This window comes from Hyperoodon ampullatus (assembly GCF_949752795.1).
Source record: "Hyperoodon ampullatus genome assembly, chromosome: 20".
Lineage (NCBI taxonomy): Eukaryota > Metazoa > Chordata > Mammalia > Artiodactyla > Ziphiidae > Hyperoodon > Hyperoodon ampullatus.
Window position 1 is genome coordinate 36289489 of NC_136933.1, and position 26459 is coordinate 36315947.

A 26459-nucleotide genomic window follows, 5' to 3' on the forward strand; every position below is an offset into this window, starting at 1 on the left:
CTCCTGATGACATGCATGCGCACGCACACACAAAACATATTAACAGATAAGTGCCTTTGTAGCATTGAAGTATAATTAACCCATATTAAATCTATTTCAAGTACCTATTTTTAAAACATGCCATAAATTATATGCATAGTAACACAATGCCTATATATATTTATGTATATACATATATACCTACCTTCAAGAAAAGGGGTGGAATAATGCTCTTTGACAGAGTTGAAAATACAAAAAAGCTAGTGGGAAGCAGCCGCATAGCACAGGGAGATCAGCTTAGTGCTTTGTGACCACCTAGAGGGGTAGGATAGGGAGGGTGGGAGGGAGGGAGACGCAAGAGGGAAGAGATACAGGAACATATGTATATGTATAACTGATTCACTTTGTTATAAAGCAGAAACTAACACACCATTGTAAAAAATTGTACTCCAGTAAAGATGTAAAAAAATGCACAAAAAAAATAAAATAAGGGAACATGAATTATAAAGACCAAATTCTTTTTTTTTATTGTTTGTAGATTTTTTTTTATTGGAGTATAATTGCTTTACAATGGTGTGTTAGTTTCTGCTTTATAACAAAGTGAATCAGTTATACATATACATATGTTCCCGTATCTCTTCCCTCTTGCGTCTCCCTCCCTCCCACCCTCCCCATCCCACCCCTCCAGGCGGTCACAAAGCACCGAGCTGATATCCCTGTGCTATGTGGCTGCTTCCCACTAGCTCTCTACCTTACGTTTGGTAGTGTATATATGTCCATGCCTCTCTCTCACTTTGTCACAGCTTACCCTTCCCCCTCCCCATATCCTCAAGTCCATTCTCTAGTAGTAGACCAAATTCTTTAACCTGGTATTCAGGGGCCTCCACCATCTGATATCGTTTTTCCTTTTCCAATCTTATCTTTTATTACTTCCATGACAAGCCCATTAATGTCTTCCATTCATTTAATACCTACTGAGAGCCAAGTGCTTTATATAGAATAGCTCATGTAATCCTATAGCAGTCCTGCGATTGCATTATGACTATAGCCCCATTTTACAGATGAGGTTTAGAATCAAAGGTTTAGTATATACCTTCAGGGCACACAGCTAGTTACTGACAGAGGTGGGATTCAAACCCAGGTTTATCTGACTCCTGCCTTTCTTAACTTCTTTTCTAGCCAGATGGATGTCTCTGCTCAGCATCACCCTAACACATGTTCAGTTCCATTGCCATGTTTTTAATTATGATATTCACCCCAACTCAGAAACCTTAGCCTACTTGCCCTACCAAGTTTAGCTCAGAACTTACCCCTTCTGTGAAATCTTTCCACCTCCAGCCTTCAGTGATATCACTTTGCTCTGACCTTTAACCATGTGTTGCTTTAGATGGTCATTTAATTTATTAGTTTTTAGGTGTTGTCTTCCCAACCAGGTAACTAGTTGCTTGATGGCAGAAGCCATCAAAGCCAGACTAATCTCTAAGATTCTATTCTCTAATTTATATTTCTTCTTGATACCCACAATTCTGTGTCCCTAGTAAACACTCAAAAATGAACTCAATGTTAAATTAATAATTCTTCATAGATAGAAGGCTCTCCTCTGTCATTAAATAAAATAGTTCACAACTCTCCATCTTGAAATGAAGTCATCTAAATTTTGAATTCACAACTTATCTGGTGTTGTATAATGGATATTTTATAACATTATGTAATATCTGAATTAATATTCAGATCAGTGTTCTTAAAAAGACAAATTCAATACTGTCAACTTTGTGACTTTCAAAAAGATTGACTTGATAGAGAATAATCTGCCCACTTCCATTCTCTTCCTTTGCGTTCATGGACCCTTTCCATGGAATAAGAGACAATGCAGTTTTGTGTCCATTTAAGGCAAATTGTAAAACCTTCTCTATCACTAACCCCCTCAGAATGAGGAAGAACCTTAATGAAGAGGTAAGGAGGCAGAGACATACCAAAAAAGAGGATTCCTGGATCTGCTTCCTAAAACTGGGAAGGAGATGGTCTCTAAGAGGGGTCAGAGATTCAGGGAGTGGAGATGGAGACTATTTGTTCTCAACACGTTGAAAGTCACTGAGAGGGCTAATAATACGTATGCGCGGAAGGCTGAAGGCGACGTTGAGGTGACGATCAAAAGGAAGAGGAAACGTTGTGGCAGCCTAGTTAAAACCTTGTGAGAACTTAAACTTACCCCGCCTCCTTCCCTTGCCCTCATAATGTGCCCCCTGCCCTCTCTCACCCGCCCTTCAGGCATCTGAATCCCATTCATTCTACTATATAGTTTGGAGGGAACTACATGAATCTGTGCCATTGACTGTTTTTGTTGTTTGCTTAAGGATTGGTTTGGAAATCTCCATAATCCATTCTGCCTTAATTTACACTTTGCAGGGTTATGGTATGTTTAGAATGACTGGTAAATACCAGACTTAGATTAATCTCTCCCAAGAAATAACAACACATATAATTTGTAAGATAATTATGTTTCAAGCGATCAAGAAAGACTGTGGGTGTGAAAACAGTTGCAGTAACAGGCAAAGCTTGGGGGGAAGTCAAGGGTTGTTGACTTAAATGTCTTAAAGGATGTTGTGCTCAGTCAGGGTTGGCTGAACAACATCTAACAAAGAAAAGCCTTTTAAAGGGAAAATTAGGAATAAATAAGAGCATTTCATTTATCAGAAGAAAATGAAATTTCTGAGCATCTAAGTAAAAAGAATTTTTTGAAAGTCAGAAAGCTGTTTTGTTTTTTGGCTTTGTTTCTTTTTAATGTTTTGTTCTTTTTCAATGGATCTCTTACATTCAGGAAAATTGGGTGGATTTACACAAGAAAATAACACCATAGATTCCGGAGAACTTGATATTGGCCGAAGAGCAATTCAAGAGGTTCCTCCCGGGATCTTCTGGAGATCACAGCTCTTTATTGATCAGCCACAGTTTCTTAAATTCAATATCTCTCTTCAGAAAGATGCATTGATCGGAGTATATGGCCGAAAAGGCTTACCACCTTCCCATACTCAGGTAGGCTCTGTTACCAGCAAAACGAAAACTGCTCGTTTACATTTAAAGTCATTCTGTTTCTTAAGTTCAGCTGTTTAACTGTTTGACCACTTTTGTGTTGATCTTTTTCAGTGAAAAGAATTTTGAATATAGGTGACACTTATCTTGAGATTTTTGAATTAGTAGGAAGAAGAGCATTTTCTTCCTGACTTGCTTTAATCATTATTGATTGATTAAAATGTACAGAATTTGTGAGTAACCTGATGAATATTGAACATCATCTGAGTACGTAGTAAAACACCATAGATTTTCCAAGCGTTTTAGAAAGATTCTATGATCACTTCCAAAGATCATACTCCTTTCATGTAATAGATGCGTGACATTTTCATCTCAAACATGTATTCATTCTGTTGAAAATATATTATATACTTTTTACTTTATGTCAGATTTACTCTTTGTAAAGAAATTATGGGAACATAAACAGAAATATCATGATATAAACTTTATCAACTCAAGCCATGATTCCTAGTCTACATATGATGAACACTGAAATACAGAGATAAAAGAGCTTTCATAGGTCACCAAGGATGATCACATTACTTAAAACAATTCAAATGCCCCTATATCGTAGGTTCAAAGAACTTTAGAGTCAATTTGCTTTCATGAAAATCACCTCACAACTGTCACAGATCGATAATCCCACGGATTTTTCATAGTCTAATATTGGCTCACGGTGTATAAATTGGAAATTGTGGTTTAAAGAGGTCCCATTATGTCTAAGAGAAATTATTTAAATTACCTACCACAAAATTGGAGCCCAGACTTTTCCCCAAAACAGGAATTCCAAAAAATGTAATAGATGGTTAATTAAAATTGACAATTAGATGAGCTTAAAGTTATGCTTGAAAATCAGTTTATTTACTCATAGAATTTCATGCCGAGTTTAACTGGATTTATCAAATGAGGACCAGAGGATTTTCATGTGTGCATTATATTATGTAATTTTGTGAGAAATGCTTTTTCTATAACCTCGGAACATAAATTATAAAGAAAAATTGATCCCTATACTAATAAAAATAATATCTTTAAAAAAAGATGAGTAAGAAAATTTGCACATGCTGTCTCTAATGTCATGGATCAGGGAAAGTTTCATATACATATATAAATGATACAGCTGTAAATTTTTTAACGTTTTTCATATCTACATTGTTAAAGTAATTCCTTTACTGTTTACATGTCAAATTCCTCTTATTGTGTACTGGGGTCCAATTTTAAATTTTAGATTACAATTGCATTTGACTCTAGTTCATGTTATAGGTGACACTGACTAAGATGTAATAACTGGATTTTCTTCAGTGGAGGTGGCCCTCTCTGACTTCAGTTATAGCGGATAGATTGCATTTAGTAGAGCAGTAGTCCAGTGAAATAGGAAGAAAACCTTTTTTTTCCATTGGAATCACATACATGATTAAATTATTTCTGTATAACTCAAGAAACATACCTCTAAACTAAGTACAATAGCGAGCTTGTAACCTATAAATTCCAAAAATTAATTTCAGAAAAAATTCTCTAATGCATTGGGCACTTTAAAGGTTTATTTAAAGATTTAGGGTTGACTTATTGGAGGTTATATATGCCATATAAGACTAGGGAATAAAAGGTGTAGTTTCAGGTTTTCTTATAATCCTTCTGGTATTTAAACACAATATACGTGATATCCACTTTTCTTTTCTCCCACAATATATGTGTTTAAGTAGGTTATGCATTTTCTTAAGCTCCACAGTTATTAGAGTTCCTTCCTACAGTTTATTCAGGATCAGCAGAGCAGACAACTCTTTCTGAGTTCAGTGGTTAAACATGAAATATGCTATAAAACAGCCCAAACTGAACATTTCTCTGTTTCTGGGGAATGTTAAATAAATCAACCTGAAATAATTAAAATTGGCCAACCATTCAGAGTAATCACTTGAGTTTTGAAAGTCTTTTGTGACCCTTTGTAAAACTGTCCATATGATGGTTACCAAGGAATTGATTGACTTTCTTCTCCCTGATGCTCAGTTCATTCTCCTGGACAGTTAGAAGCCTAAGGAAGCAAGTTAACGCTGTACAGTTAATAGTGTACTATATCCTTTAAGTGCATCTGCGTGAAGGCTATTTGAGAATGGGAGTGGGAAACCTGGGTTCTTGAGCACACACGCCTGCCACTTTCTGACCTTGTGACCTTGCACAAGTCTAACTTCCTTGTGCCTCGGTGTCTGTCTGTAAAATGAAGGAGTTGCATCAGGTGATCTTTAAAATCACTCCCTCCTCTATGTCAAGGATTTACAGCAAGAATCTACCACCACCAAAGAGTTGATATAAGAGCACAGTTAGGTATTCATAGATTCTGCGTTCTCATCATTTTAATAACTGAAATGAGTTAAGAATATGGAAAATCTGTTCAGAAACAAACCACCAAGATACCTTTATCAGGTATAAGCTTTGTCTCATGATTGCTCCTCCAAAGTGGTGAGACCGAATTTTGTCCTAAAAATAGCATAAGATTCTAAGACTTGCTGCGCAAAAAAAATCCAGAGGAATCTTATGAATAGGTATTACAGAGCAGAACTCTCAGATTTGTCCGTAAGTGATTACTTTACACCCTGAGAACAAAGGTTATTAAATTTCTACCCCACATAGTTTGTTTCCTTTTCATGGAGATAGCTTCAGTGTTAGATAGGGGACGTGTCTTTAGGTATTTGAGTGCCCTCCTGAAGTTGTGTGTGAAATGCCCCCCGAAGGGCCTCGAACTGGGTAGATACTCAACAACCGTCAGCTACTCCCCCCCCACCAGCCTCACTTTATTGTTCACACTGTGATGACAAATAATGATCCCTATGATAAAGGTGACAATTAATAGGGCTTGAAAGACCTGTTAAAATTCAAAATTTCCTCCCATTCACTTTTTCAGTTACTGTGTTTATGTTAGGGGAAAAAAGTGTTTATGTGCAATGGGACCATAAAAAGAAACTTTTTCTTGTCTTTTTGCCATGCTAATGCAAGTATTTAAATCTGATGAGAAAATGAATGGCTTATTTGAGGCAGAGGCACCTTTCAAACGTGCTGAATTAATTTCCTCTGATAATTTCGGAACAGAATCCCAGTGAAATTTTGCAGTTCAGATATCCATACCAGTCATTATTTTCATCTTCAAAAGATGTAAATGAATGCTAATCACGTTATGGCTTTTTTGTATATTTCTCACAGCTAAATGATGTTATAATGCAGTTTGACTACACCAAACAATAACAAAAAATGCTTTTATATTTACATTTAAAATGTAGTGTGTCAGAAGCTGAATTAGATATTCTAAATTCTGTCCAATGGTAACAGTAAGAGGTCTGTGTACAGTGGCAACGTATTTAACTGATTCTTAGAATCCCAACAACTGATTTTTTTTCAATTTGATTGTATTAAGGGATTCATTATAAATAACCTTTCCTTAAATAGATGTCTGATGAAATTCCATTTAAGGAATCTATCAGAAAGTAGAATATTGATGATTCACATGTATAGTGCTTTAGCATTAATGATTTTTATTTATAGTGCTGTAGTGTACTTTTCACCATAAATACATACCTCAGGAATAAAATGAAACTGGGTAAAAGTCTATAGACACTGAATGATTCTACTTTTAAGAAACTATTGTCTAACAAGTTTATTAAAACTGTGTTGGAAAGTCTTTGCAGTGTCTTCCAAATTCACTGAATTATCTCTGGCTACAAAATTTTACCCCACTATTACCAGTCACATTCCATCTTTTGTTTGTTTGTTTGTTTGTTTATTTATGGCTGCGTTGGGTCTTCGTTGCTGTGCGCGGGCTTTTCTCTAGTTGCGGCGAGCGGGGGCTACTCTTCCTTGCGGTGCGCGGGCTTCTCATTGCAGTGGCTTCTCCTTTTGCGGAGCACGGGCTCTAGGCGCACAGGCTCAGTAGTTGTGGCTCGCGGGCTCAGTAGTTGTGGCTCACGGGCTCTAGAGCGCAGGGTCAGTAGTTGTGGCGCACGGGCTTAGCTGCTCCATGTCATCTGGGATCTTCCTGGACCAGGGATCAAACCCGTGTCCCCTGCATTGGCAGGTGGATTCTTAACCACTGTGCCACCAGGGAAGTCCCCATATTTTTTTGAATTATCTTCAAATTCTCTGGTTACATTCTTCCAGCTACCCAATGTTCATGATTAATCTTGCTAAAACCAAAATTAAGTTTAATGATGATTGACTTCATGATCATAATTGGGCCGGCCATCCCTTCAGAATTCCTCCCTCCGTTGTTTAATTTTTTAGACTTTTGATCAAAGATGTAAAGGCATCTTGTTATGTTTTTGATCTAACCGTAACTAAGTAAAAATCCATGGCTTTCTCCATGGTGCTCGGAATGGTTACATCAGGGTCACAGAGGGGTGGAGTGGGGTAACGGGAACAGCCTGAGCTTTGGAGCAAAGTGCACTGGAGTTCACATACCACCTGCACCACTGACCAGATATCAAGCTTCTCAAGCTTCAGTTTCCTTCATCTTTGAAATGTAAACATTAATGCCTTCCTAGAAGTGTTGCTAGGAGGATTAAAAATAATCCTGGCACAGAGTAAGTATTCAGTAGCAGTGGTTACTACTTGAGTATTAAATAGGAGAAGATCTTAAGAGGTCATCTAATGGTCTAACTAAAACAGAGCTGCTGGGCTTGGAATAGTACAGGGTTAGGGTTGTAACCCCAAACTGCCTCAACTCACAAACTTTAAAAAAAATTTTTTTCATAATTTTATTGAAGTATAGTTGATTGACAATGTTGTGTTAATTTCTGCTGTACATCAAAGTTATACATATATATTCTTTTTCATATTCTTTACATTATGGTTTATTACAGGATACTGAATATAGCTCTACAGCAGGACCTTGTTTATCCATCCTATATATAATAGTTTGCACCTGCTCATCCCAAACTCCCAATCCATCCCTGCCCCAACCCCCTCCCCCTCTAGGCAACCACAAGTCTGTTCTGTAAACTCACACACTTTGTATCAGTCAGAAGAATTAAGTAAGTTTGGAAACCGTATTGCGCAACAAGGGAAGAAATGGTCTGTGATGTTTAAATACAACAGTGGTGTTTGCTGTGCAGTGGGTAATCTCCGTCACCCCTGTAAATGCGATGCCTAGAAGACCTGTCAATCAGGAACCTGTTTCTACCACTGTGTTTATTAGAGCGAAGGAGGAAAGTCTGGCAGGAGGGAGAGGAGCAGCTCAACCGACCCTTTCCGGCCACTAACCAGTTCTCCTTGTGCTCGTCCTCAGTACGACTTTGTGGAGCTGCTGGACGGCAGCAGGTTGATAGCCCGGGAGCAGCGGAACCTGCTCGAGGCCGAAAGAGCCGGGCGACAGGCGAGGGCCGTCAGTCTCCACGAGGCCGGCTTTATCCAGTACCTGGATTCTGGAATCTGGCATCTGGCTTTTTATAATGATGGGAAAAGTGCAGAGCAGGTGTCGTTCAATACCATTGTGATAGGTAAGAACTGTCTTCAAAGCATCACTTCCGGGCTTCCGGCCTCAACACTGTGTTGCCTAGAAATTCAATTGTCTTCACCGATTTGAGTGATCCCTAGGATGTTAAAGCCTGAGGTAGAAGTGAGAAATATTTTTTTAAGTTGTTTGTTTATGACTGTGTGACAAACCGTGAAGCACAGGAAGACAGTATCACTTGGAAGTAGCTTGGAGGAGGACAGTGCATCATGAAAACGCTTTAAAACATCTGCATTTGAAATGTCAGTGCCTTGCTTTACTATTCGAATAATCTGGTATGAATGAATACTTTTGGGGGGTTATGGAGCAAGCCATCCGTGCTTCCTTCAAGATGTAGCTAAAATGATCGAAGTGACACGGTTTACCCTGCACGAGAGGCAGGCTGCACAGCAAGGACTGCTTCTTGTTCTTTTCTTCAGAGTCTGTGGTGGAATGCCCCCGAAACTGCCATGGAAATGGAGAGTGCGTTTCTGGAACTTGCCATTGTTTTCCAGGATTTCTAGGTCCGGATTGCTCAAGAGGTATGCAAGTTAGATTCTTTTCTTAAGCCAATATAAATAAGCTGTAGAAACACGAGCAATTCAGAAAGCTCTCAAGACAGGAAAGAAAAGGGGGGAGAAATGGCATATTGCTGGTTCCAGCGATGTGCCTGTTCTTGGACAATCTCGATGGGAAACGTGGCTGTTAATTTCTCTGTCGTGTTTTATTTCACAGCAGCCTGTCCAGTGCTGTGTAGTGGCAACGGCCAGTACTCCAAGGGCCGCTGCCTCTGTTTCAGTGGCTGGAAGGGCACCGAGTGTGATGTACCAAATACGCAGTGTATTGACCCGCAGTGCGGGGGTCGTGGGATTTGTATCGTGGGCTCTTGTGCTTGCAACTCCGGATACAAAGGAGAGAACTGTGAAGAAGGTAAACATGTCAAACCTTGCAGAGGTCTGTCTTTATAGCTTCATAAAGAAACAGCTTATATGTCTAACCCTTCGTTTGGCAGATGAATCTTTTTATACGCCTCCTTCTGAAAGTAATTTTGATCTTGCATTGCTTCATGAACATTTTACCTAATAAAAAGGAAAAAATACCAAGGAGTCCTTTAGCTCTCTCTCATTTGTGTGAATAATTTTTTTTTTTTTACTCTGAGAAAAGTACACAAACATTTTTGTCTTAGAACCAATGGTGAACCGTTGAATTCTTTTTTTTTTTTTTTGCAGTTTTTCACCTTGATGCCAGCTTCTAAATCTAGCATTTTGGCATCTCTAGAAAGACAGAATATTGAACATAGTATACTGGTGGAGAAAAATACGTCATGGGTTTGTGCCATAACTGTATATAATGTTGATAGTCAAGATGCTATACTGTAAAGTGCAGTTGAACTGTTTTTTCAAAAAGCAGAAAAGCACCATTTCCGTTCTTCAGTCAAATGGATTTTATTGATCTGCACACACAAAGTGATGCAATTAAGTCTCTGGAATTAAATTTTCAGGCCATTGACCCTACAAGTGTAAAGTTTTATTGAGTCAAATTGCTAAATTAAATCTCGTCATCTAAAGCACATTAAAGTGAATTAAGAGAGATGGAGAGTCTGCAACTCATTTATTTCTCAAACATTTAAGGGTCCCATACAGCTGTCAGTATTCAGTGGTTATGGATTAGGTCAGCTGATTCAGATTTTGTTATAGAGAAGCCAATACTTATTACTCTCTGGGCAGAACGGAAAGCAGTCGTCTGAAATCTCAAGAGCAGAAGTGTGTAATTCACTAGAATTACAAATCCTTGCAAGAGTCTCAATTACCTAAATGGCATGATTCTTAATGCTTTATTGTATAAATTCTCTGCATTTTTCAGAACAAGTTCTTGCAAATAAACGGTGGGTAAACATTTGAGTATCCAAAGTGTTCAGGTAAATCAGATTGGGGTGTAATTCTTTGTTCCATATGTACCTGTGTATATCTTCTAGATTTGACCGTAAATTTGTTCTCTTTTCTTTCCACTAGCTGACTGTCTAGACCCTGGATGTTCTAATCATGGTGTGTGTATCCATGGGGAATGTCACTGCAATCCAGGATGGGGTGGTAACAACTGTGAAATACTCAAGACCATGTGTCCAGACCAGTGCTCTGGTCATGGAACATATCTTCAAGAAAGTGGCTCCTGCACTTGTGACCCTAATTGGACTGGCCCAGACTGCTCAAATGGTGAGGTTCATACATGCCATACGATTGAGCACTTAATATTGTTTAGCTAAAGGTTACGACATTTTAATTTTTAAAACACACTTATTATACTTAATATAGATTTTATTAAAGTGAACATTCATAGAAATAAATATTAAAAGTAATGAAATTTGTTATAAGATGGAAAGAAACAGGCTTAGTCAATTTGTCATTAAATTTCTCCTTTAGTATTAATGTAAAGAATAATCTTTCACTTGTGTAAAGCTCTCTTTCTTCTTAACTCTGAAGGCCTGTGTACAGCTTGGAGATTTAAGCACATTATCTCATAAACAGAGAAGCTTCAATTAAAAAATTATGTGACAATAGAAGACTTAATATTATCACAATAAAGAGTAAACATATATAGATATTATGGTGTACATAATGGTTCAACACTGAGTTTTTAATTGTAACTGTATGATTATAATAGAAATGACAGGTAGTAATTTTATCCAATCAGTCACGTTGTATTTGAGCGCCAGCTCTGTGCATGGCTTTGTGACAGACACTGCAGGGATAAAAGAGTGTCAATCATCCCTGCCCTGTAGAATACTGGCTTTCAAGTTTTTGACCATGACCTAAATAACATGTGGTCTTAAATACATTTTTACATTGTGACCTCATATACATATATGTGCATATACTCACATCACTGAAACAGAAGCTTTACAAAGTGATATACACTGATACTCTCTCCCAAGTCTATTCTACTTTTTTTAATGCCGGTTGCAACCCGTGAATTAATTCCATGACCTACTCGTTAGTCATACAGTTTGAAAAGATGCTGTTCTAGTCTAGAAGATTACAGTTTAATTGGGGAGATGAGATAAACACACATGACATACTTAGAAACCAGTGTGTTCCAGTATAATATTCTGTTGAGTATTACATGGACTAATATGCTAAATTCAGTCAGTATTTAGATCCTGCCTTGATGCCTGTTGAAAGTTGTCAAGGAGATTTTTAACATTTCTTGCCTTCTTTTAGAGATTGTAGTTAATGTGGAGGTTGAGGGAATATTTTTTGACTAGGGGAACAGTATTAGAAAGTACTTACGAGCATGGATTCTGAAATCCGATGTTTGGGTTCATATTCAGTCTGTACTACTTGATACCTGTATACCCCAGGGAAATCACTGCATGCTTCAGTTTGCTCATCTGTAAAATGGATTTAATCATAAGACATTCTTTCCAGAGATGCTGCTGTGGGAATTGCTTGAATTGATGCATGTGAAGTAAATACTTAGTACAATGCTTAGCCCATAATAAATTCTAAATACAGCTGCCACCACCTTTACTACTACTACTGCTGCTGCTACCATTACCAAAGACACAACTGTGAGAATATCATTATATACAGGGGACAGTGATGACGAAGTATTTGGAGGTAAAAATTGAGTTGGGCCCAATTATGAGGGACACAGTTTAGGAACGATGGAGAATTCACTAACAATGACGATGCCCCTGATACGACGAGAGCAGCGTTCCAGAACCGTCCCATGGATCAGACGTCAGAGAGGACCGTGAAACCTGAGGACTAGAAGACACCGTGGGGAGCTTTCCCAGAAGGGCGAAGGGATGAGAGCACAATCCCCTGGAGTTAGTGGAAACGAGAAGGATAAACTGAGGGACGTTTAAAGGCAAAATAGACACAGGACTTGCTGAAAAGACAGAGCATAAAACAGGGTGAGAAGAGCAGAAAGTCTGAGGCAAGGGAGGTTGGGGTTGATGTTCACGTCTCTGAAAGAGGCGAGAAAGTTGGGAGGAGGTGAGAATCACCGAGTCGCCAGAACGCAGGCGCGGCAGCGGGAGGCGGGTGAGAGGTAGAGAAGGTGACGACTTCTGTTTGGACCAACTGAGCAAAAAAAAATTAAAAAGCAGGAAAAGAAAAGGAGGAAGAATGAGGCCAAGAGAAGAAGGAGGAGGAAGAGGAAAAGCGGAGGAGGATAAACAGAGAGGGAGGAGGGGGGAGGAAAAGGCCAGAGTTTATGAGCGGCGTCAGGTACATATAAATACCGTGCAGAAGGCCTGGATGCAGCGAAGGATCTGTCTACTCCTAACCCTGCCCACACCTGTTGCCCTCTGAACACCTGCTGGTTAACAGTAAGTGGTTAAGAAACAGGGATTCTGCAGCTGACCTGCCTGGGTTCAGATCTAGGACGGGCTATTTCCTAGCTGTGTGTTGTTGGACAAGTTATGTAACTTCTGTGCCTCCGTTTATCTGTAAAATGGGAATAATAATAGTACCACCTTGTATACAGTTGTAAGGGGTAAATGAGTGAGTACGTGAAAAGCACTTACGATAGGGTTTTACGCGTAGTAAGTGCTGCGTAAGTGTTAGCCATTAAGAAGGAGTGGTGGTGGCATTGGTAATAGTTACGACGGTCGAATTCTAAACGCTAATTGTAGGTCATCACACTTAATTCCTCATCAATTCAGAGGCGCTTCCACATAAAAGTGTTGATTGGATATGGTTCCCCAAATGTGAAATTTATGAAATGAAAATGATATCATCTCTTAACCTAATGGCATAAACCTAAATGAAATCTTGCTAGTAGCTAATTAACATGCTGATTTTAAGGGAGGAAAAAAAGACTCATAGTTTTTACAGATCACTTTTTCTTGGCATTTTGAGGAACCTGGGTACCAGGTTTGCTGCCCTGTGCGTCAATATCGGCATGAAAGATTCATGGGCCACTCTTCAGCTATTACACATTGAATCTCGGAAGCCCAAACTAAAGAAAGTCTTACATAGGCTAATTTGTGGTGTTGATGGAAAACGTCTGCCGAACCCATAAGTAGATATCCTAGTTAAAGAAACGGTTCATGGGTTTTCTTCCTGCCCCCCCGCCACGTTTCTTTTTCCTTCTTGCTTCTCGTCCCCTCTCTCGTCCCCTCTCCTCCCTTCCCCTTTTCTCTTTCTTCCGTCCCTCCTTTTCCTCTGCTTCCCTCATCTCGTGGCCATACATTGTTGGAGGCAACCAGGGTTTACAGTTGCTTATTATTGCTTCACAGAAATGTGAGTTGATTCAGATAGCTTGGAAAACCAGAGACTGTGGTTAGAAAATGCGAATGCGTGACTGTTAGAGCTGGCAAGGAGTATAGGATTGGGGCCTGCACTATAGAGGGCCTTGAATGTCTCACTGAAGAGCTTTAAGAAATCATCACCAACCAAGGTTTATCAAGCATGGGCACATGGCATTGTTTCAAATAACACATGGGGACTTCCCTGGTGGCACAGTGGTTAAGAGTCCACCTGCCAATGCAGGGGACGCGGGTTCGAGCCGTGGTCCGGGAAGATCCCACATGCCACGGAGCAACGAAGCCCGTGCGCCACAACTACTGAGCCTGCGCTCTAGAGCCCGCCAGCCACAACTACTGAAGCCCATGCGCCTAGAGCCTGTGCTCCGCAACAAGAGAAGCCACCGCGATGAGAAGCCCGTGCACCCCAACGAAGAGCAGCCCCCACTCGCCGCAACTAGAGAAAACCTGCGCACAGCAACGAAGACCCAACACAGCCAAAAATAAATAAATAAGTAAATAAATAACACATTAACTCATTTTGTCCTCCACTTAAAATATATAATTACAAGAGCAAAATAGGCATTTAGCTCTTTCTTTTGAGTTTTTATTTACATTTCCAGCTTCTGTATTAAAGATGTAAAAATCCGATTAAAGTTTAATTATAAAGATATAATTACTTGTATACAGTTACTTGATTCAGGCCTCTTACGCCTCCATCAGTGAAACAGGCATAATAATACTAGCTATAAAATAATACTTGTTTGAAATACTGTCATTCTAGTTTGTTTCCCACAGTTATCCAAGTAGGCGAGGAATAATGAAATAGCCCCTTCTTTGTTTTGTATAAAGTTACTTAATACATTACCAGAATTATTTTATAAAGGATGGTTTGTAATTTATATTAAATAGCTCAAAAGTTAATTTGGTCTTCTTCATAAAATGGTATTGCTATAAATAGCAAAAAAAAAAAAGGATATAAATGTTAATTAAAAGATTAAATTGGTTGCCAAAATTACATATCACTGTTTTACATATTTAGACTGATTTTTTTCATACTGATGTAATTATTTTGCTAGCTGAAAATCTAATTTTACCTGTATACAAAATGACCACTTAGACATAATGAGTGAAGGTCTTCATCCTATTCATCTTTAAATCCCTAATGCAAAATACACACTTAACACATGTTAAACTCTCAATATAGAGAGTTGAATAATGAACACAGTATATACTTCTTTGGGAGAAAGTAAGCACAGAAAAAAACTTCATTCAACTTTGCTATTAGCTGCAAAAAGACAGAAAACTTACTTAGAATTATTGGTAAAGATCTCAAATACGCATATAGTCATCCTGTGAAAACATCCGGGTTCACCTGCCTCCAATTTGTCTGCACATTCTCATTGAAAGTTTACAAAAACACCGTTGTTAATTTCCATTTGTGACTTAAAAGTTTACTTGCAGTAGAATTTGGAATTTCTAACCTATTGAATCCTAAAGCAAAACACTTTACCAGCTGCCTCTTTTGTTGTTGTGGAAATGACCTTCAGAGATCTAAATTCAATAGGAGAGTAGATTTTACACCTGAAGAAACATTTGGTTAAGCTGCTGAAAGAGAAGAAATGAATTATTTCCATCAGAAAGTTCATAGGTTTGAAAGCAACAGAGGTTTCCTCTCTCTTCAGCAGCAGTTTGTCCATTAATTAGCCCTTCAATTCCACTTCAATTAAATTAACTCTAATTAATAAGTTCATTACAAAGATTGACGCACCTTGCTCAAAGCGAGTGTGCTAAACGCTGCTAAACACCTTCAACCTAATGAAAAATTGATTCGATTGAATAAAAAAGGGAACCTCAGAAAGAAACCTCGCTCTTCTGGAGCTGAGGTGACGTTCTGTTCCTCTGAAGTTAATCAAACCATCTTGGATCTTTTAATCAAAAATTTAATTCAAAGGAGATAGAAAATGTGGCATGAAAAAAACCACATACCACTCTCCTCCAGTTCATAGTCCTGCCTCTTGTTTACAACTCTCACTGAGCCTGGATGTGGTGTCTAAAAGTCTGCAGCCCTGTGAATTCCAGTGTCTGAGAAACGTTTTATTTGGTCAATGAATGGGGAACATGTGATCATGTGACTACATAAACAGTGGCTATTTCTTAATTTTAAAATTCAGCTGTAGTCGTTTTCTGTCAGAAACTATCTCAGGTTTTTACTGTTGAAAGAAAACCAAAACTAAACAGTAGTCTTCCAATCTTAAAAAAAAAGTTCATTTTATTTAACTTTATATGTGAAGAGTGAAAAATAAAATACCCCTCAAAGTTCTCTGTCTGTCTCTCTCAATTGGTTCTAGTCAAATAAAGCTTCTAAGAAAGTTTTTTAAGAAAAAAATTATTTCAGACGCCTGAATTCTATTTTAACAACCTAACCTGTTGTTACCGTTCTTAAAGTCCTTGGGTCACTTGTGCCCTTTTCAGTAATTCTAGTAATTGAAAATCCTTGCTTTGCAAATGCCACAGCCGGCAGTTCTATATATTATTAAACCGGTTTTCTACTATTGTTTTGCTTAGCAACTTGTATCTGTCAACAGTACAAATATACTTAATAGGAAAAACAACAGCTTCTTTTATTTAACCAGCACGTCTCTGTGTCAGGAGCAAGCTAACGTGCATACTGAAGTAGATTCTTTTTTTTTAACCCTTTTTTTAATAAAAGATTCTTTTCAGTGGAAGTTTCTGAATATTTAAAAAAATTAAACCATAGGATTAAAAATAACCCCTTTTCAGTTTTTGCTCTATGGGTGAAACCTAACTCCTGTTAGATACCTGACATACACAGACACTTAAATATTTTGTAAATTTTATATCAATTTGATGTATGTGTGCCTGTGTTCCTGGCTGTCAAAAGATACTCCTGGAAACAGGTATGTGTGCGTACATAGTTTCCTCTCCTTATGAATCATTTGTTCTGTTTTGTTAGTAGCGTGTGTGTGTGTGTGTAAGCACATATATAATACAGAAAATTGTTTATAACATAACTATCGTGTGCATTTTACGCCCAATCGTGGCAGCCTATAAAATGGAACAAAGAAAGCAAACTACGTCTATGGCTCCTAGCCCTCGATGCTGCCGTCTGCTTAGTAGGTAAATGTTTTCGTACGTGTGCTCAGCGACCTTGTTCTTCACCTTGTTGGCGCGCTGAGCTTGAGACGAAGCGCTTCTCCCTCGCTCCCCGTCTCACTCGCCGCTGCTCTCCTCTCCTGCCCGGCTTCCTCTCTTTCTCCCCCCAGAGATCTGTTCCGCGGACTGCGGCTCGCACGGCGTCTGCATGGGGGGCGCCTGCCGCTGTGAAGAAGGCTGGACGGGGCCAGCGTGCAGTCAGAGAGCCTGCCACCCGCGCTGCGCCGAGCACGGCACCTGCAGGGACGGCAAGTGTGAATGCAGCCAGGGCTGGAACGGCGAGCACTGCACCATCGGTAGGCCGGCCCCGCCCCTTCCCGCGGCGCCCCGCCCCGCCCCTCGGGACTCCTCACCTCGGGAAAGCTCCTCCCCCCCACCCCCCGGTTAGCTTTTCCTGTCCTGTGTTCAGAAGCAGTGACCGCTAAAGAAGGGTCTCAGGTCCCAACGGCAGCCCAGTTCTTTTTAGAACCGCTGTCTCGAGTATCAAGTGTAAGAACGTTCTATGCATGGTGCTGGGGGACGGCCGCCGACACTGACTCGCAGAAGGCTGATTTCATTCCTTACAGATCAGCTCTCCTTGAATATGCCTGTGGCGTGTTCCATACTGCCACCGTGTAACGGCAGTATTTTTTACTTTAAGAAAGGGATTCCCAGTATGCAGCCTTTGGGGCTCCTGTAGATTCCAGAATCACACATCTTAGCACCTGTCCATCTATTTGAGCCTCTGAAAGGAGGTTGGAGTCTTTATGACTTTATCCTGTAGCACCATGAGGAAGAAAATAGAATAAAATACACCAGTCTAGTTTTTCCTCAACAGATTTATATGCTCAACACTTCTTAAAATACGATGATGTTCTAGCACATCTGTTGGTTAAATAAGACAATCAAGTAGGTGTTTAAGATCAAAATCTTAGTATATAAATGGTATTTAGCCTGGATACAAAAGCACCCAGAACATACATACTAGTTCCATATTTTCAAGGTCTTCAGTGCCTTTGCTTTCACCGTTTGAGTCACTGAAATGAAAACGTCTATTTAAAGAAAATACAACAGAAGTAAGTAATACAGTGCTACCTCACTTCAGTGAAAATGTACAATATTAATTAGAAATGGCACAGTTCTACAAAAATCTCATAATTTGAGGAATGGTGTTTCTCCACATTTATGTCTGTAGGGTAAAATTTGATAAAGCTGTTGGTAGAGTCTTGATATCGTAAAGGATTTCTTCTTCCGATGCATCTGTAAGTTTATGTACTTCACTTTTAAAAAAAAAAACCATTGGTTAGCCAAGATTTTTTTTCACAGGAAAATTGAAATCACTTACATTTTATAAGCTGTCACAAATGGTATCTCTGCAGAATTTCCAGGAAGACTTTTCAAATCATCTGTTTCAGGGGTCCCACTATCACCCTCCCCCCTTCCCACCGACATGTGGTGATCCGCTGGAAGGGCCCTCTCGGCACAGTTGTGCTCAGGGCTATAGATGTTTCCAGAAAGGGGAAAGACTCATCAGGTGGTGTCTGCAGGAATCCACGTCCAGGTTTTCCAGGCTCCTTCTCTCCCACCAGGAGAGGTCACAAGAACCATGCCCCTTTCTCCAGCAGGGAAATGCAGCAACATATGTGCAGTGTTTCCGCCCGTTTGAGGTTGAGAGTTAAAAGGTTTTTATTGGGGCTGCTCAGCGAGGTAGCCTCTGTCAGCCACAGCCATCAAAATTCCAGACTCTCCAAAGAAGAGCAGATGTTTAGTGCTGCAGGTGCGCAAAATAACCTCATCAGTGTAGGGAACATCCACCTTTCCAGATGCTGGCCAAGGGCCAGCCCTGCAGACGTCTGAAGATCAGGCCTTTATGTTAACTCTTACCTGTGAAACATACCTACGGTGTCACCTGTTGAAGGTGAGCTCCTGCCAACAGCTGGGGAGCCTGTAGTCCTACTGGGGTAAACTGCAAGCGAGCACGTGCAGGGCACTTGCAGAGTGCTCATCCCCGGCATCCGACCCGGCTGGGGCTTCCCCTTTCCTCTCCTCTGCTCTTTAAGGGAGGCTCCGCAGGGCGGTGACTGCCTGTGGTTCACGGGAGCCGCACTTGGGAGCTGCTACAGTTAAGGCAGAAAATGGTGGACAGTCACGATTTGCGTATTTTCTGCGGACATGCAGAGGGCAATGTAACATCCCTGTGACCAAACAGCATCATGCTGCAATCCCAGGGTGCACGCACACGAGAGACAGGGCAGGAACAACGTGCCTCTGAACATACACCATCGTGGTTCCTGACCCCAGCACCCCCCTCCTAAGTGAACTGATTCTAGCTAGAGGGAAAACGTTATATATTTGACTAGCTGTAGCCGGGGAGGTACAACCCACACTTGTGTATGTAGCTTGGAAAACAAGGAGGCGTACTATAAAGTTATCCGCGAGCAGGTTTAACTTGCCAACCAGCGGTCACCAAACAAATCATTCTCTGGGTGTCCTCATTGACCTTGGTAAAATGACATGGTTAATTTCCCATGGAGGAGCTGTTCTTGAACAACTTTCCAGTTGTCTAGGAACAAACGGGATTTTTGTTAGGCGGAGGTCCTTTTATTATAATTTAACGTGTCTTGCTGTGGTTGTTAATAATTCCATTTTCTATTGTTTCATTTTATTTTGTTGCTTTTAGACTCTGTGTGACTAACAGCGTGGAAGTAGTGGACCTGTGTCATTTAAAAATAAATCTTTGAAGTGAACCGTTTAAAGGATGTAGAGAACCTTGAAATCCTTGTTTTGCTCTTTTGTACTCTCAGAAGTAGTGATTCCAAGTTTTTGCATACAAAGATCCAGTCGCCTTTCCCTGTCTACTTCCTACCTGTGTGTGTGTCCACAGTGAAGTCTCAGGGGTCCTTTAAAAGGAGGCCTTTGTGAGCCACTGATTAAACAGCCCAGGAAACTACAGTATATTTTCTCATTCAGGAGAGTTACTGTTCTGTTCATTTCCTCTCAATTTCAAGTTAGGCATCTGGCTGAAAGGAGCTTTCACTTTATGAAAGAATGCTCATAAATCAGCAAGATTTTTTTTCCTTTCTCCATATTATGTGCCATCTCACTGAATACAAACAGGGAGGTTAATTGAAAGAGAGATGGAGGAGAAATTAAACAGTTAGAAGCAAACAAAAGTTCCCAATAGAAAGCGAAGAATATTCTTCATGAGTCATCTTACTGTCTTCATAAAGTTTTCATGCTTTCATAAAACCATAGGCATTTTGAGAGGAAAATAGGTTATGAGTTTAGAGTATTTGCTGAGCACCCGACCACCTGAAGGGATTCCATCCTGATGTGTTTATTAGCGTGTTTATACTTTCCTCGCCTTATGAATCATGTATTCAGCAAATCGGCATATTCGTCCTCCGGTTTGTTGTCCCAAGTCCTCCTTTTTTCTTGAGTTAGACTTCGACTAGTGATGTATGCAGATAAAAAAATGAAACAAAGGGAAATCCACTTGTAGCAATACTATGATTAAAATGAATATTTCTCCCTTCCTCCCCAAAACCCACTTACGATTGTTGGACCCTTTCATTAATAAAGAGAAGTTACATGATTGAACCACATCAAATAAGCACCAGCAATGATTACTGACATGGTTTAATGCTAACAGCACTGGTGTAGATGCTCAGCTAGCATAACGTCGTCCTTTGTAAGCGAACATTCCGTAATTGGCCGAATGATTATCATACTCATGCTTCTCTCTGTTTTTCATAAGATCGGAAAGACGTAAGAACATTTAGAGGATCCAGAAGCTAGTTTAAAAATATTAAATATAAGTAAGTGGTTTCTAAATAATAGTTGACATAATGAGAATGTTATTGTGGCATTTCTGTATGGAAAAGCATAAACAGTTCTGTACTGTGAGAGCTGTGGTGGTTCAAGTTCCGATCTCTGAACTGGGAGATACTTGGCCTAATTCAGTAAGCTCACCATTTGTAATGTATTTAACTGGAACCGGAATCTGTAAACATGCAAAGGCAACTCAGTTGGTTTGGCTGTCTCTTTTCTTCTTGCTTAGGAAGAGAGGGGCCAGTTATCTGATTGGCCTGTGGTTGGAAGTAATGGGGCACAGAAGCAACATAAATATCATGCCAGCCTCTACTGAGCACATGTTTGGAGGCAGAATCCGTAAAAGTGCAAGGCTAACTAAATATCCTGGGCAATGATAAATCCTAAAAATTTGGTAGGATTTATAATCCTACTTGTGTGTTATAAAATACACAAGTATTTTGTGTATTTTATAATAAATTTGGTACCAAATTTTGAGTATTATTAACCTGTACCTTCTCCAGGAAATACTCTTTTTAGCAATTGCTGGAGAAAAGTTGCCCCTACAAGCGTCTATTTGTACTGGAGAGCAGGGGAGGCTGTAAGTTAGACTGTGACCCAAAGGGTGGGGAAGAGGGAGATTGAATAACAGCTGCTTGTTATCTATGCGGGGGGTTGTTACAAAGGTGAGGAAGGCTCAGATCTCTGTCTGTGGATGGCGAATCCTCTTCTGGAGGCTGATCAGCATTTCCCATTTCCCCACAGACACAAATGGAGAAAATGGGCTTAAATTGTTTAAAAGGTGCTTAGGTTGGAAACATTTAAATCCTGGAACAAGATCCCAAAGAAATCTTCGAATCTCCATTCCAATAAGTATTAGCGATATCATAATTATTTAGGTGTGAAACATTGAGAGTTGTTGTTTTTTGTTTTTGTTTTTGTTTTTCCTTTTTGTTAGTTAGAGGATGTTTTTAGGAGAGGAGTGTTTTTTAACTTCTTTGCATCCTCTTGAGCAGTGGCCTAATCCGATGACCCCTTGAGGACTCTTGATATTTGAGAATGTATTGATAATTTCTGCTTAATTGAAAAATTACTAGATTTAAGCATGGGGTTCCCTTTTTATTCTCAATTTCATTTAACTTCCATTTTTATTTTTCCTGTGGCATTTGTGTGCCTCAGTTACATTTCATTTAATTTATGCATTTTTTAATCCATTAAGCAACTATTGATCATCTCACCTGTCATAACTGAATACTACTTCTTCATGAAAGTCAGTGTAACATAATAAGAAAAAGCATGGGCTTTGAAATTTAAAAAAAGATGTGTTTCCCAACCAGTTGTACGATTTGTTCACTTAGAACATCTATCTTAATTGTTCTTAGTCTCAGTTTTTTTTTTTCTCCAATGTAAAATGGCTATAATCATACCTATCATATGAGATTTTGAAGCAGAGTGTCTCATGTTTAAGAGCTTTTGGAATTTGAATCTTTGCTACATCATTTACTTGGTGTATGACCCTGTGCAAATCATTTAACCTCTCTGAGTATGTTTTCTCATAGATAAATATTATGTACGTCAGAGTTGTTAGGATCAAATGAAATGCTAGAATGTAAATCACTTATTAAAGTCCCTAGCAGTGTTCACTAGAGTTTTTATTTTGTCGTTGAGTATAAGTGAGTCAAACTGTAACCCAGACAACGTTTTGGGTGCTGAAATTAAAAAAAAAAAAGAAAAAAAAAAAGTAAAACAAAATAGCTATACAAGGAATTTGCTTTAAGGAGTTAATGTAATTTCCATTTCATTGTTATAAAGTGTGACCTAGTCTCACACTGACTATGGCTTAACAAGAGGTTAATATGTTTGGGATGGCGGTTTTAAAATCACGGTGATGAAAGACAGGTGGAGTCTATTGTGATACTTTTCTTCTAGTTATGTCTCAAACACAGAGTCGTTTATTGAGCTACATTGATTTTCCTGTACTTTCAGGCAATTCAAATGGAAATTTGGCCTAGGGGAAATCCTTATTCCTTTAAGCTACAAAAGACTGGCTGTTTGTTTTTATTCTGATTCTTTAGCACATTGGGAAACAAGATCATTAATAATCAGGAGGACATGCTTTGTTTGTTCAGACAGAAGCTCCACGTACGGTACTCAGCACACCTCTAATAAAAACCACCACGGCTGCTCTGGGGTGCTGGAGATGAGAAATTGAAAATGAAATACACACAGCTGGGGAAGTCATCAGTTAAATAGTATGGGCGTAAAAAAGAGATCAGAACTGTACCAGTGTGGATATGGCTTAGACTTGGTATTCTAATTCTTATCTCAGGATAATGGTGAAAGAATAGTATTTTAGTGGTTAAATTAAAAAATAGGTGACATTTTTGAAAAAAACGACCTCTCTGATAATATACTTCAGAGATTACAAGATCGATACTCGTGACTTTTGTAATGCTCTCAAATTGGGAATCATATTCATAATAATATAGAATATGAAAATTCTAAGACTATCTTCTTCCATTTTAAACTTTATGATTCCCCCCTTAACAAGTGCTTATAGGGTACCACATTACACCCACAAATGTTAGCTATAGGAGGCATTGGGCTTCACACCTGTCAGCGTCGTGTATTAACAGTAGTTAAGAAAGGGGTCTCTAGGGCTTCCCTGGTGGCGCAAGTGGTTGAGAGTCCGCCTGCCGATGCAGGGGACACGGGTTCCTGCCCCGGTCTGGGAAGATCCCACATGCCGCGGAGCGGCTGGGCCCGTGAGCCATGGCCGCTGAGCCTGCGCGTCCAGAGCCTGTGCTCCGCAACGGGAGAGGCCACAGCAGTGAGAAGCCCGCGTACCGCAAAAAAAAAAAATAAAAATAAAAATAAAAGAAAGGGGTCTCTAGTGCCACCTGTCTGGGTCGCTGATGGCGCCGTTGACATATTTACTGTGAAACTGGTGAAGCTTAAGCATCAGGGCCCCTCGCTTGCACACAGGCCCCTTCTAGGATCTCACAAGGGGACCATGGATTTCTATGGTCATATGTTGCAAGTCATTTAGGACCTTGGTCTCTTTCCACTCCCAGCTTCACTCCCTCACACTTTTCCTTGTGTCGGTGGCATTGGAGTGGCTGTGGGCACTTTGAGGGTTCCGCTAAGGAGAATTTCACTTGGGGATGCGTTTAGTTTCCGTTTAATTGGATATATTTGTGAGGTGTGAAATCATTGCCGTCTGTGATTGTTTCGTGCTCGCCGTCCAGGGATGTTCCTGCCACCCCGACTCATCTAGTGAACATCAAAGTACGGGGTCAGAGATGATAGGAAGATATGAATTTGTCCTACGGAGCCCCACCCCAGAGGAAAATAGGTAGTGGAGCGGAAATGAGGTTTGAAACGTATGGAAACTGAAGCCCGTCTCTGGAAAATTCTTCCCGTCGTCAGATATGTTGTAAAATGCCCAGTCCAAACGGGAGTTTTCTCTAGTCAGCAATATATTTGATAATGGAACTTATACAGTTATAAACGTGCCCTAATTTTCTCTTTTGATGATTATTTCTTTTTCGAGGACTTTATCAGAATTCTTGTATCTTTAAGGCATGAACCTATAGCAGTACTGCAAAATTGAGTTCATCAGTGTGTGAAGTCACATGCATTATGCATCCCAGTGTACCACAGAATCGTATGAACATACCAGGAAAAGATTCAGGGCTTATGTGACATGAAATACTGATATTGATGAAGATGTTATCAAACTCATAATATTCTAGGATGCCATCACAACAAAGTGGCTAATGAATGTCACCAGTTCACAGAGGTTTTTGTTTTGTTTTGTTTTGTTTTAATTTTTTTTAACATCTTTTCACAGACTAGTTAAGCCTAGTTTATTACACCATAAAGTCTTCCCAAATTTGGCAGTAATGCCCCAAATTTGCATAACATTACTAATAACAGATTTTGAAGCCAAATGAAACTTTCTAAATTATCAATAATGAAAAACATATTAAACAATCACATTGAAATAAGACTGAATTATCTATCTATTCTCTCTATACAAAATATTATAAAACCATTGTCTTATAAGGAGGCAAAGTAAATGTAGCCCAAAAATTATAGGAAAAAAGTGTTTATTAGAGACATGTCAGGCACTTAATAATAAAAAATATTCTGCAATTTTTTTCTGATGTTTGTGGTGTTTATCAGCTTAAAAACTATAATTTATTGTGATTTCTTATCTCATTCTAAATAATGACTCAGTTTGTACCTAATTTCATATATATAATTTGGGATTCTTTTTCTTAAAGAGAGCCCCCCAATTTGTATAATTTCAGACCCCACAGAAGCTGGATCTGCCTGTGATCCAAACTCTATTACTTGACAGCTGTGTGATTTGGGGAAAATCACTTAAACTCTCAGTGCCTCAGTTTGCCCATCTCCAAAGTGGGAATGAAAATAGTACCTACCTCCTAGAGTTGATGAGAGGGTTGATGACCTAAAACATGTAGAAGGGCACTTGGAACACTATCTGGCACAAAGCAAACACCATAGGGATGCTACTTATTGTTACTGTTGCTAGAGTATTTGGACTGAAATTAATAAAAAAGTTTACTGTGGCTGGCTCTTCCCTACTGAGTCTTAGCCTAATGCAGCGGAATTAGCCAGCAGGAAAACAGGAGTGCATGCTGGTTCCAAGAACAGCTTCTCCCCTCCACTTCCCGACACACTAAGTCCACACTAATGTGGACAGAGATGCCTCGTGATCTGTCATACAGGGTGGAAGGTGGGTCATCAGAACGCAGTAGGCATAGAGTTGAGCGGGAGGAAATCCCCCTTAGCTGACTTGGTTGGCCGTGAAAATCCAGACAGGCAAAAAATCCTCCCATGAAGTGGGCAAAAAAGGAGAACTTCTTAAGATCCTTCCTGCTCTGCAGTCCCAGTGACTGCTAAGTAATTTCATGTGACCGAGAGGCTAGCGATTCCTAAGAGAACTGTGGAAGACCCCCTTCAGAGCTCATTGAGAGTCACCGATGTCCTGAAAACCAGGCTGATTTTTAGATGTCGATTTCTTCCTTTGAGATTACATTTGCGTCCATTTGGGGCTTCTCAATATTTTTTTTTTCCTTTGAGTCTGATTTATTCAGTTAACAGTTTTATATATACAGTGCTTTCTCCTCTGTAATCCCCTCAGAATTGGTATTTTTTTTAACGAGGCCGCTTAATCTCCTCTCTTCTGAAAATGCAAAACTAGTTTCTCTGGCCTTTCTGAATAATGGAGGCCCTGTAGGTTGTCAGCGCTCTCTCTACAGGGTTTCAGGATTTTTTAAACTATCACAGATAGTGTTTATTTCACTAGTCAATGTCACCATGTTCCATTTAGTTTCATTTTTATCAAGAAGTGTTTGGATAATGAGAGGTGTGTTGGGACTTCCCTGGTGGCGCAGTGGTTAAGAATCCACCTGCCAATGCAGGGGACATGGGTTCGAGCCCTGGTCCGGGAACCTCCCACATGCTGCGGAGCAACCAAGCCCATGCGCCACAACTACTGAGCCTGCGCTCAGGCTACACTTGTGTTAGTTTGTTTTTCTTTACATGTACCAATTTCAGCATCAAAGGACATGAAGCCGGTAGGTTCCATTAGCTGCAGCCCAGCATTGCCAACAATGGCAGATCTGCATTTAAAGCTAAAGTAGTCATTTCTTTCAGTGTTCAGCAACCTTTGAGAGAGAGAGGAATCAACCA

The 26459-nt window shown here is 39.7% G+C and overlaps 1 protein-coding gene across 8 annotated transcripts in view; it reads left to right on the forward strand.

Annotated features, from left to right (window-relative positions):
* TENM3 (teneurin transmembrane protein 3) overlaps window positions 1-26459 on the forward strand; it is a gene marked incomplete at its 5' end in the record, with an annotated part of 440276 nt that overhangs the window by 313264 nt on the left and 100553 nt on the right. For all 8 annotated transcript variants that reach the window (XM_079726500.1, XM_079726501.1, XM_079726502.1 and 5 more), the window contains 6 exons: window positions 2798-3012; window positions 8315-8525; window positions 8959-9060; window positions 9254-9448; window positions 10531-10731; window positions 17057-17242. In XM_079726500.1, coding sequence (XP_079582626.1) covers window positions 2798-3012; window positions 8315-8525; window positions 8959-9060; window positions 9254-9448; window positions 10531-10731; window positions 17057-17242 — 1110 coding nt within the window. The remainder of the gene's footprint in view (window positions 1-2797; window positions 3013-8314; window positions 8526-8958; window positions 9061-9253; window positions 9449-10530; window positions 10732-17056; window positions 17243-26459) is intronic.